The sequence below is a fragment of the Olea europaea genome, chromosome 10, assembly GCF_002742605.1.
Source record: "Olea europaea var. sylvestris chromosome 10, O_europaea_v1, whole genome shotgun sequence".
NCBI lineage: Eukaryota > Viridiplantae > Streptophyta > Magnoliopsida > Lamiales > Oleaceae > Olea > Olea europaea.
Genome location: NC_036246.1, coordinates 13,139,848 through 13,152,220, shown reverse-complemented (window position 1 = coordinate 13,152,220; position 12,373 = coordinate 13,139,848). Strand labels below are relative to the sequence as shown.

The window sequence follows — 12,373 nt, the reverse complement described above, 5'->3', positions numbered from 1 at the left end:
TGAGGTGGGGTGGGGTGAGATGAATAGAGATTGTGACTAATTAATTGTGATTCTTTAATTGTGTAATTTGTGACTTAATACGAATGGTTTGTTACTGTGACCATAAATTGCGTGTTTATTGTAATCATGACATGTTTTAATAAAAAAATATGCTCGACCAATAGATTTTTGAAAACATGTTTGAAAGTGGACTTCAAAAGCATGGTAATTATGTATTTTTCCCTAAATAATCTCATAGACAAAATTGATTAGAACTCGATAGAAGCCCATTATCGGATGTTTGGTTATAAGCCAGTATAGCCCAATTAGTCTTATTGATATGCCCGGGCCTCTTTTGAGTCGTATTGATGGAGCAACAGGAGGGTCAAGCGGCCAAGGGTTTCAGGGCACCAAGTTTTCTAATGTTGCAGTGATTTCTACAAGAACTGGGAAGTTAGTATCAGATTTATTTGTGTAAAAAGTGCTTTATATGTTGATTTTGCGTTCGATTTGATTGCTGTGAACGTTTTAATTTCAACACAACCTGGATCTAAAATTCTCATCTTCTATCTCCTTAGAATCCCACCCCCCCTGAAATTTTTGTTTCTTTACGGTAATCTTTCTTACACAGCAGCGATTTTGTCTTGAATTTTAATGAGGCTGTTAACGAGTTCCCCTTGCCTTTAGAACCGGCAGCCCCTTTAAGTGTAATCGGTGGAATACCCAGGACCAAAATCAGTGGGAGCAACTGCCTGAATAGACCCCAGGTGGCTCCACCCCTAGGTTAGGGGTACATGCTGAGAGTGTTGCATTGAAAACTGAAATCCTAGGATTGAAGGGAGTGGAAGGGGAAGAGAATAAGAAGATGGGTTCAAAGAGAAAGTTGAAGCCGGTTGAAATGGCATTTGATTCAGATGATGACAAGCCTATTTTGTCATTGCTAAAATTGAAAAGTAAAAGGAACAAGAAAACTAAGTTGGGGTGGGATGGTTGTGGAAAGAAGGGAAAAGTGATAGAGAAAATTGTGGTTGAAGAGGAAGAGCTGGGTGGTATGGGCGATACGTTGGCAAGTTTTAGGAGGAAATTGAAGGGTCCGAAAAAGGATGGTGGGTCTGATGCAGTAGTTGGACAACATTTGGGTAACAACATTGTGGACTCCTCAGGTCAGTCTTTCAGATTATCTGCTGAAAACGACTCTTCGGATGCAAAGTTGTTATTGGAGGTTGGGGAGAAAAATCAGGTGAGCAGTATTGGTGGATCTGATGGGGATGGGACAATTGGCAAAGCCTGCGATATGACGCACAAAAAGACAAGCACGAGATCCAAATTTAGTTCAAGGGTAAACAAAGATGGAAGGGAATATCTTGATGGTTTGAATAATCAGAAATATGGAAATAGCGAATTACGGGATGAGAAAGAGGGTGCTTTGGGAGATGAATATTCAGAAGATTCTTTGTTTTCTTATGTCCAAAGGGTTCAGTCAAGCATGATTAGGAAATCCCGTGGCACTTCACGGCTGGAACAGGGAAAGGAAACTCAAACTTCTGATGATGGGTTGATATCAAGTTCCGTTACTGGCTCGGACGTTCTTCCTACACATGTCTTGGTTGGGGAATCAAGGTCTCCGTCTAAATTGTTCAAAAAATTGCTGGCTTCTGATGACAGTTTGCATTCAGCACCTGAGAGGGATTCTATGCGGTCAACCTTGATTCATCAGACTGCTGATGATAGTTTGCCTCAAGTTCCAAACCATGTACAAGGTAATTTAATTTGCAATTATTCAAAGCAGCAAGAGCTATCTACTCCACTAGAGACAAATGAAATATTGAGATCCATTGTTGCCGAAGATGAAGCATCTCTCAAATCAATCTCTGAGCATTCAATTTCCAATTCCCTGGTCTATAGATCTGATTCTTTTTTCAGGGCTTGTTCTGGTATGATTACTAGAGTCCAAGATGGTAAAATCAATTCTGAGATCAATGAGCATCATGCCATTTTAGCCAAGGATGCACATGTTTCAAATCATATAATCAATACAAGTTCTGTGGAATTTTCTAATCTGAGAGCTAATGACTGTTGTTTGCTTCCTTTTCAAGAGCCCGTGGTGGGGGTAAAACATGAGAAGGAAGATGATTTATCTCTTGATGTGTCAAAGCTACCGGTTGATCACAAACAGATTGAGAAAGGCCAGTTTGATGAAGTTGTACCAGTAGGAGATTCCAGTGACCAGCTTGCTTCACAATCAAAAGCAGTTCCAACGAGCCATATCCCAATCATTGACCCTAAAATTTCCTTTTCAGATGTCAGAGTAGTTCCTGAGTTTTGTTTAGAGGACATATCATTTAATAGGGAACGTGACGATACAGCTCAGCATATGGTTAAAAGTTTTCCCCATGAAAATTTGGAGCAGTTAACATCCTCGTCTGATTGTGTGAGGAAGATGGGAGATGATGTGAAATCAGATCATCGGACTAATTTTGACTCAAGTTCTAATGATTTTAGGCAATTCCCATTTCACTTATCATCATCTGTAGCTGATGTACCACAGGAGGAACGAAGATCCAGTAGCGGTAGTCTAATTGGAATACCCGGTAAATGCATTGAAGATTCAGATATTGCTACAGTTTCTTCACAAGGGGAGGATGGTCAAGTTTCTGAGGGTAAATTATCTCCAGTGTCAGCACATGGAATCCCCAAATATGAGGTGGCTTCCCAAATAAAGCATCAAGACGAAACCCAAAAAACTGGTGACTATGGACTCTTTTCTCAACGTTCTCATTTAATGCCAAAAGATGCATATCTTAAAAGCCATGACCTTCTTTCAGGGAATGAAGACGCTGAAGGGATCTCTTCACCATCAAATTTACTGGACCATGATGTAATCTTTGTAGATGATATAGGATCCTTGGCTGATCCTGAAACTAAAGATAATGGGCTATCAGTTGGCCAGCGTATTGCTCGTAATGCTAAAAAGCATAGGCATGGGGACATGGCTTATGAGGGGGATGCAGATTGGGAGATGTTGATGCACGGACGAGGTTTTCTTGTTAGCCATCAGGTTGTAGATGGTGAGAAGACTTCTAAAGCAAGAGAGAAGTTTGATTTGGCATCGACAATTGTAGAGTCTGAAAATGGAAAGACAGCAGCTGTGTTGGCTGGGCTAAAAGCTCGTGCAGTTGGTCCTGTTGAGAAAATCAAGTTTAAGGAAGTGCTGAAGCGCAAAGGTGGACTTCAGGAGTATCTGGAATGCCGGTCAGTATCCATTCTTTAATCAGCAATTTTATTATTAATATTATTATTATTATTATTATTATTATTATTTGCATGTTTTAGTTGATAATGATTGGTTGAACTGGAAGCTATTCAGTCTTTGCCTACATTTGCACTTTCAATCTGTTTATTGGGTACATGTTTGCCGTTTTTTAATAAGTTCTAGCTATCATTTTTAAGATCAATGCATCTCATCACTTCAGAATCGACATGTTTTTGAAAGTTTAAAAGGTGAAAGAAACTTATAGAAGTTATTTTATCAAGTTATACATACATATTTTCCATATATTCAGTTTTGTTTGAGATTTTACTATATTTATTAATTAATTCAAACTTAAAATCTTTCCTTAATTACGTATTTTAGATGGTTAACGTTAAAGAACTCATACTTGTTCACATAGAGTTGCAAGAATTCGGGGCCTTACATGTGCACTTACCGGGATTCATGAGGATAACTTGCCCTTGGGATTAATATGAAAATCACATCTACCTATTTTCCAAGAACATGATTTGAATGAAATAAATGAGGAAGACTTCCCCATAAGAGTATTATGGCAATTATTGGGCCCTTGATCGAAAAATCATAATAGTCGTGACTCCACTATTTCCCGTCAAGAAAGGGAGAAGCCCCAAGAAATCTTTTTCATGCAATTGCTGAAAAATTTGGATACAAGATCGTCGGTTCAACCCGAGGAGACAATAACTGTGGAATATGAACTTGTAGAGCATAAAGAATTAATCAAAATATAGCCAAATGAAATAGAAACATTCAATGAAGTTGGTATTCTCATAGAATCTTCCAACTTCATTATTTCCTCTAATGTTGATTATGTAATTAAAATCGATGATGAGGTAGAAATCTTCGTAGTTGAGTTTAAATTGGATGGAGTGGGAAAGCCATACTATATTGAAAGGGGCATTGGAGGAGCGAAGATGTGAAGCCTGCGCCAATAGAGGATGAGGCTCGACAACAACTCCTAGAGTTGACTACGTGGACTCTGAGAATTCCTCTGGAATAACAATTATTCCTCATTGGCTCAATATCCTTCTCTTCCTGATTTGCAAAGTGGATTACAGCTTTATGCCTTCATTTTGCCGACGCTCTCCCATAATTGATTCCATTCATTCCTTTTTTATTTTTACATGATTTTTTGATTTTGGGTTAGTGATGGTTCATTGTTAATTATGTGTGCCATCTACTTTCGAAAGGTGGTTTAGTTCAACAGCTGCTTAATTTGCTGCTTTAATGTCCTGTTTCTATAACTTCTTAGTAGACTTTGAAAATTATGCTTGAACTTTGGCAAACTTCTCTGAATTCTCTTTTTCACTGAAATGATCATTGCAAGTTCGATTTATTGATCACAAATCATATGCTCAATAGTGGTTTTCGCCATGAATGTCCTTGTATTATTCTATAATTTTCCTTGTTGGGCCACCCTGTTTCTGTGAAATGTCTCCTTCTTTAATTGCTGCTTTGCCAATTTCCATAACAGTGGGACCATAATTATTTGCTGTGGTGCAGAAACCATATTTTGAGTGTCTGGAACAAAGATGTCAGTCGCATTTTGCCACTGGAAGACTTTGGAGTGTCTGATACTCCATTGATGGATGAACATCCGCGCACTACTCTGATTAGGGATATATATACATTTCTTGATCAACGTGTAAGTTCTCAGAAATTATTAATATTATCTGGATTTTGTTCTTGGTGGCTTATGAAAATGATGTCTTAATCTTTTGTGGTTTCTTTGAAACTTCTTAGATTATTAGCAATTACATATGTCAACTGTATATAGTTATTCAAAATTTATGCTAAATTTTAGTTCTCATGTTTTTAATGCATTCCTACAGGGTTGTATAAATTTTGGAGTTGCTTCTGAGAAGGATAGAGCAGAGAACAACTCTAAGCATGACTTGAAACTTCTAAAAGAGGAAAAGTTTCGGGAAGATTCTGGGGCTCCTGTTGCAGATTCTGAAGATGGAGTTTCCTTTATCGTTGGGAGGGTAAAGAGTTCCAATACTTCCACAGTGGGGAAGAATGATAATTCGTCTGGTGATGAAAGACAAGCGGGAAAAGACAAGGATGTGGAATTCGCAAATCTTCAAACCAGAGAATTATTTATACCAACTGTTCCTGAAAGATGCTCCCCTGATGATTGTCAAGGGAATGGTTACCTGGGTGCAAATGCAAAGCTTCCTGAAGGTGTGATTGATTTGGATTATACAGGTTGTATTCTTTCCAGTGAAGATGAGAATGGTAGAACACTCCCTACTGTGTGTCCAGATTTAATATCTTCTGTTGAATCTGACATTGGTGGAGCAGTAACTATTATGCAGTCAAAGTCCCAAAAAGTCTCTGCTCGAACATTGTCCTTAACTGGCGACGGCCTTAGACATTGTGACTCTGAACTCAGGAAGAGAATTATCGTAGTAGGTGCAGGTCCTGCTGGACTAACTGCAGCTCGCCACATGCAACGCCAAGGATATGATGTTACAATTCTCGAGGCTAGAAGTAGAATAGGAGGTCGTGTGTTCACGGATCGCTCATCTTGCACAGTTCCGGTAGATCTTGGTGCTAGCATCATTACAGGTGTTGAGGCAGATGTGGCTACTGAAAGAAGACCAGACCCTTCTTCGTTGGTTTGTGCTCAGTTGGGACTCGAGTTGACTGTATTGAACAGTGATTGTCCTCTTTATGACACCATAACTGGTGAGAAAGTTTCTGCACGTCTAGATGAAGCCTTGGAAGAAGAGTTTAATAGCCTACTTGATGACATGGTAGTGCTAGTTGCTGAGAAAGGGGAATATGCAACGAGAATGTCTCTTGAAGAAGGTCTGGAATATGCGCTCAAGAAACGTCGCATGGCTGGTACTGGAAGGAATGAAATGGACGGTGAATTGAATAAAGTATTGGATAATCTCATGGACTCTGGAAAGTTTGGTGTTGATGATGAAGTTAATGAGGCTCAGGGTTCTAAATCAGAGATTTTGAGTCCCCTAGAGAGGAGGGTCATGGATTGGCATTTTGCCAACTTAGAGTACGGATGTGCTGCTTTGCTTAAAGAAGTATCACTTCCTTATTGGAACCAGGATGATGATTATGGAGGGTTTGGTGGAGCTCATTGTATGATCAAAGGGGGTTACAGTAGTGTTGTTGAATCTCTAGGAGAAGGACTTAGCATCCACTTGAACCATGTCGTCACAAGTATTTCATATTGCATGAAGGATAGCAGGAGAAGTGACGAACTTAGTAAAAAGGTTAAAATTTCAACATCAAATGGCAAGGAGTTTCATGCAGATGCTGTCCTAGTCACGGTGCCACTTGGCTGTCTGAAAGCGGAAACTATCAAATTTTCACCACCATTGCCCCAATGGAAATATCTATCCATCAAGCGGCTTGGTTTTGGTGTTCTAAATAAAGTTGTGTTGGAGTTTCCTGAAGTATTTTGGGATGACTCCATCGATTATTTTGGTGCCACTGCTGAGGATACGGATCACAGGGGACGGTGCTTTATGTTCTGGAATGTCAAGAAGACAGTTGGAGCACCTGTTCTTATAGCTTTAGTTGTCGGTAAGGCTGCCATAGATGGTCAAGATATGAGCCCATCCGACCATGTTACAAATGCCTTGGTTGTTCTCCGCAAAATTTTTGGGGAAGAACGAGTTCTTGATCCTATTGCATCTGTAGTTACCGATTGGGGACGGGATCCTTACAGCTATGGTGCTTACTCCTATGTTGCAGTGGGTTCCTCAGGAGAAGACTATGATATTTTGGGCAGACCAGTGGAGAACTGTTTATTCTTTGCTGGTGAAGCAACCTGCAAGGAGCATCCTGACACTGTAGGTGGTGCAATGATGAGTGGGCTTCGAGAGGCTATACGTATTATTGATATATTGAGTACAGGAACTGATTATACTGCAGAGGTAGAGTTCATGGAGGCTGCAAGGAAACGATCTGCCAGTGAAAGGAGTGAAATAAGGGATATTATCACGAGACTTGATGCAGTGGAACTATCAAGTGTTCTATGTAAGCATTCTTTGGAAGGAACCCCAATTTTGACCAGGGGTAGTCTGCTACGGGATATGTTTTTCACTGCAAATACTACAGCTGGACGATTGCATCTGGCTAAAGAGCTGTTAAACCTTCCTGTTGGATTTCTCAAGACTTTTGTTGGGACTAAAGAAGGACTAAGCACGCTCAACTCATGGATTCTGGTATATGCTCTCTCATGATGATCTGTTTTTGTGTCAGTGTTCAATTCGTGTTGTGAATGTTGTTTGATTAACTATTTTTATTTGGTTGTTGGAATTTTATCGTTCACGACAGGATTCCATGGGGAAGAATGGAACTCAGCTCTTGCGTCACTGTGTCCGTCTACTTGTACTTGTCTCAACTGATTTACTTGCAGTCCGCTTATCAGGTATTATCCCCATCACAATAGTCTTGTTTTGATTGATGCAGTCACAGCAGGGCTTATATGTGTGTTTATGTAAGTATCAGTTTGTCTGCTGAAAGGCGTTCTGATGCTGTTAGCGTGGACTTTGGAAGTTGTTTCTTCCAGATGCTTGTATAGTATTATCTTCTGGTTAATCCTTCGGTTTTTTGTGTGTTTTCATAATGAAGGTTGTTTACATCGGGAAACACTGATTGTTAGGCTTTTAATAGCATTAATGGTCGAAGAACTTTCCGTTGAGCATTTTTTGCTAGTTCTTGGTTTTAGTAATCTACAGGTTTAGGGCTTCACTGGGTTTTAAAAATATATTATTCCTCAATCAATAGTGAAAGCTTTTGTTATCAGGGTGTCACTTGTTGAACTTCATTTTTCCTATGTAGGTATTGGAAAAACAGTAAAAGAAAAAGTCTGTGTACATACAAGCCGTGATATACGTGCGATAGCAAGCCAGCTAGTAAGTGTTTGGGTCGAAATTTTCCGTAAGGAGAAGGCATCTAATGGTGGACTGAGATTACTGAGGCAACCAAATAATCTGGACTCATCAAAAAGCAAGTCTTTTGTAGTTTCAGGAAAGCCTCCTCTGTTCGTACCTAATGTTGCAATAGAGAGCAAAGGAAGTCCTAAAGTTTCTGCATCTGCTGGCCACCTGTATCCTTCAAGTGCGAGCACTAAGAAGGTGAACAACGGACCAGTCAAAGTGGAATCAAGATTTGACTCAAAATCAGAGGTTAAATCATCAGCCTCTCATGGTTCAGTAGGAAGGCAAAATACCATGGAGGAAAATGGAGATATTCCCATGACTGAAGAGGAAAAGGCTGCCTTTGCTGCTGCCGAAGCAGCCCGTGAAGCAGCCCTTGCCGCTGCTGAGGTTTATTTCATTTCTTTCCATGTGCATATATATCATACTTCCAGCTTTTTTTGTGCTTGATATACGCAATCTGGTTTTAATTGGTTTTACGAGGTTCTCTTGAAGGCATGTCATAGTTTCTTTTCTGTTAATTTTATTATATTTTGTTATATACGTTTTTATGCTTTGGAAGTAGGATTTTTAAGTCGGCACAGCATATAACTCCATGATCTAATAGAAGATAACATACCTGCAGTGGCTTTGACATAAACCTGTCAGGCACAATCTTTGTATGTATTTGGTCATTGCTTTAAGGTAGATATTTCCTCTCACCCTTTTTCCAATTGGTGAGTTGTACATTCTGACATTCTTTGTGGATAAATTAGAGTCGTATTGGGTCTTTGATGTAGCTTTCGGCTTAAAACATTTGCACACATCATCTTTTCACAGTTATCTAAATCTTCTATATTTACTTATTTAGCTTGAGATGAAGACCCATTCTGTTGCTTCACTGCACTAAACTTCTGTTCCAACATTTTGCTCCCATGAGCAGGCACAGAGCAGTGAGCGAATTGGGGATGTTTGTTCAATTGTTTGTATGTTGGTCTGATGTTGCAATTAGTCAAATTTGTTGTTTTAGCATTATTTTTGAGAAATTTTGTCTATACCAGAGTATGCTTGCATTGGACCTTTATGGCATTGAAGACTATGAAAACCTCTATTTTGTCATTCTGACCTGCCTGGGCCTGTCCAGTTCTTAGGCTATTGACTTTTGCATCCTTTAACTTTCTTCATCTTGTCTCAATATCCTAACAAATACCAATAACTTGAGTCGTAACAAATGCAGAAAATATGTTTCATGATTGCTTGTATGAAGAATAAAACCAACTTTAATTACATAATTCAACATCACATAATATAGCTTCCTCTTTTTCTTGCTCTTTTAACAGGCTTTAGTTTTGGGGGTGGGTTGAGATGTAATTAGAGTGTTATATTGTTGCCTTTACGCCTCTTACCATTTTCACTTTCCCCTCTACATTTTAGGCGTATGCTTCTTCTGGTGCCATGTATAACACCTCGCTGCGCCTTCCTAAGATACTCTCATTTAACAAATTTGCTAGACGAGAACAATATTCACAGGATGAGTCTGACTGTAGACGGAATTGGTCTGGTGGTGCAATAGGAAGACAAGATTGCTTATCTGAAATAGATTCTAGGAATTGCAGGGTAAGGGATTGGTCGGTTGACTTCTCAGCTGCTGGTGTCAACCTTGATAGCTCTAAAATATCTGTTGATAATCGCTCCCAGCGGAGCCAGTCAAATGAGATTTCAAATCAGTTTAACTTTAAAGAGCACTCTGGAGAAAGTGTAGCTGCAGACAGCAGTATATTCACAAAAGCATGGGTTGATAGTGCCGGCAGTGTAGGAATAAAGGATTACAATGCTATTGAGAGATGGCAATGTCAAGCAGCTGCTGCAAGTTCTCGTTTCTCTCATGGCACAATGCACATAACAGATGAGGAGGATTCAAACATGAGTTCAAAATTACGTTTGTCGAAACATGATGCACCAGCCAATGAGAGCTCTTCTTCGCACATTATAGTGAACAAAGAAAAGAATGACAATGAACCTAGGGGGACAGAACGTATTAAACAGGCGGTTGTGGATTACGTAGCATCATTGCTCATGCCTCTTTACAAAGCAAGAAAAATTGACAGGGAAGGTTATAAGTCCATAATGAAGAAAACTGCCACGAAGGTTAATCTCCTTTCTGTAATTCATTCTTCATCAACTTTATTAATTTTCCTATGATGCCTTTTCCTGATCTTATTCTTATTCGTTTCTTTGATTTTAGGTAATGGAACAAACTACTGACGCCGAGAAAGCAATGGCTGTTTTTGAGTTTCTTGATTCCAAACGTAAAAACAAGGTGGGAACACAGTTTACATTGGTTTGTTATATTAGTGCCTGTTTTGTCAGTTTTTTGTTGCAAATGGTTTCAGCAGGCATAAACTTTCTTTAGGATGTCAATGTGTTGTAAAAGGTCAGTCAAGCATAGGCTAATTATACCGTGATCATGATGATTTGATTGTCCACCACTAATAAGATTTCGGGTGGTAAGAAGTTCTGTAATCTGCCTGCTATATGCACTACTTCTGAAATATTTCCTGAAGAAACCGTCAAACGTATCAGGATCCTTTTTTTCCTGCTCATTTTTATCATTAAGCCCACTGTTTATCACTTATATGGCATCTGTTTTAAATGCGTGAGCATGAATTTTGGATGTGGGATCATGTCAAAATGTCAGATTCGTCAAATCTCCAAAATCCCAGGATTTGGTGGATCTGGCAAAATAATTATATATATATGTTCAAAATGGTTTCAGTAAGAACTTATTATAGTCATGCAGCAATATAATGAGCTTAATTTTAATGTGAATGCACTGGGCTCCATGTATTTATGACATGTCAAATTTTTCTGTAAAGCTATCCCAGCCTTGGTTGTCTTTCATAATGCATGGTACTTTCCTATTTCATCCTTGGGCTTTGTTTGTGTCCCCACTTCCTTTTTCTTCACATATGTGATTAAGAAACTTTGATTCTTTTTAGGTTTTCTTGGAAAACTTAAATTCACACTCCATTTTCATGTGGCAGATTCGAGCCTTTGTGGACATGTTGATTGAAAGACACATGGCAACAAAGCCAGGCATAAAATAGTGATGGTATCATCCTCCCCTTCACTGGTCTGGGAAGGCTGCTGAATTCGTGGCCCAACCAGTCACTTTAGTGTGGGACGGCTGAGGGCAATCTTGGAATTTTTCCCATTTAAAATTATTCCTTCAAGCTACCATGAGGAGTTGGTGGCTCGAGTGCAGCCTGGATAGGAGACGGAACCCATGAGCATCTGTAAATGAATCTGTGCCGTCCTGTATCAGTCTCCTCCAGAAATTTAGGGGTATCTATGGTTTAATTGGAATATTTCTGAAGCATGACAAGTTAAGACATTGCAAGGGTGGCTGCAAAGGCCTCCTTTCTTGAAGTTTTAAACATGGGTCCTCCAATAGTCAACTGTTCCTATTTGTTCATTATAATTGAAAGCTGTATCTTTTAGGGTAGAAAGTGAAGGCCCCTATTCTTTTTTGTCAGGGATCATCGTAGAATAGAGAAATTACTTGTTTTCTGACTTGGATATGTGTACAGCTTAGAATTGTTTCATGGCAATAAATATACATAATTCTCCCTGTAGTATTATCTGCTGTCCCTTTTTTCTTTCCTTCTACCGTACTTATCTTCAAAGATGAACGGAACAAACCTTTAAAACTCAACAGCTTGTTTAGCGAGGTACATTTTATGGTTCACGAAGTACAAAAGAATTTCAATTTTTGTTTATTGTACTGTTCTGTCCAGTCCAATAGCGGATATAAAACATGCCCCAAGTTTTTTGAAGTAATGCTGGAGGGCTGCTCTTTCGATTTTCTTTGTTCTTCTTTGAGCAGAAGTCCATGTGCATCTGGTCAATCTGGAAGTATTGTACAATTATTAAGGCTTACTGATTTCAGTTAGCAAGGTCAGTATCCATTTGGATGAAGGCAGTTTCTGTCACTCACCTATGTTTTGTAGATTGCATGCTTATAGACTTGCGGTGTAATCAGACACCAGAGTTGCAAAGGTATAAAGTGCTACACTTAATGCTATGTTAAAAGCATGTGTCTCATGTATGGCTTGTGCAACATAATGTCTACCATATTCTAAGACCTGTGATGTGATACAGGGTCATATAACATGTCTCCAAGTCTATCGCTTGGAATATAGAATCTTGATTT

General features: G+C 39.2%; 1 protein-coding gene across 4 annotated transcripts; it reads left to right on the top strand.

Annotated features, from left to right (window-relative positions):
* Positions 1-329: 329 nt before the first annotated feature.
* LOC111401293 (lysine-specific histone demethylase 1 homolog 3) lies at positions 330-11,801 on the top strand. Of its 4 annotated transcripts, none has more exons than XM_023028971.1 (9): positions 330-2,726; positions 2,805-3,231; positions 4,772-4,913; positions 5,101-7,464; positions 7,577-7,670; positions 8,084-8,571; positions 9,595-10,308; positions 10,406-10,480; positions 11,205-11,801. In XM_023028971.1, the coding sequence occupies exons 1-9, from the start codon at positions 845-847 to the stop codon at positions 11,265-11,267; spliced, it is 6,249 nt and encodes a 2,082-aa protein (XP_022884739.1). In that variant the 5' UTR covers positions 330-844; the 3' UTR covers positions 11,268-11,801. The 4 variants fall into 4 exon arrangements, with proteins under 4 accessions (XP_022884739.1, XP_022884738.1, XP_022884740.1 ...); XM_023028972.1 differs by having other exon boundaries at positions 331-1,739; positions 2,076-3,231; XM_023028973.1 differs by having other exon boundaries at positions 1,608-1,739; positions 1,903-3,231.
* The last annotated feature ends 572 nt before the right edge of the window (positions 11,802-12,373 follow it).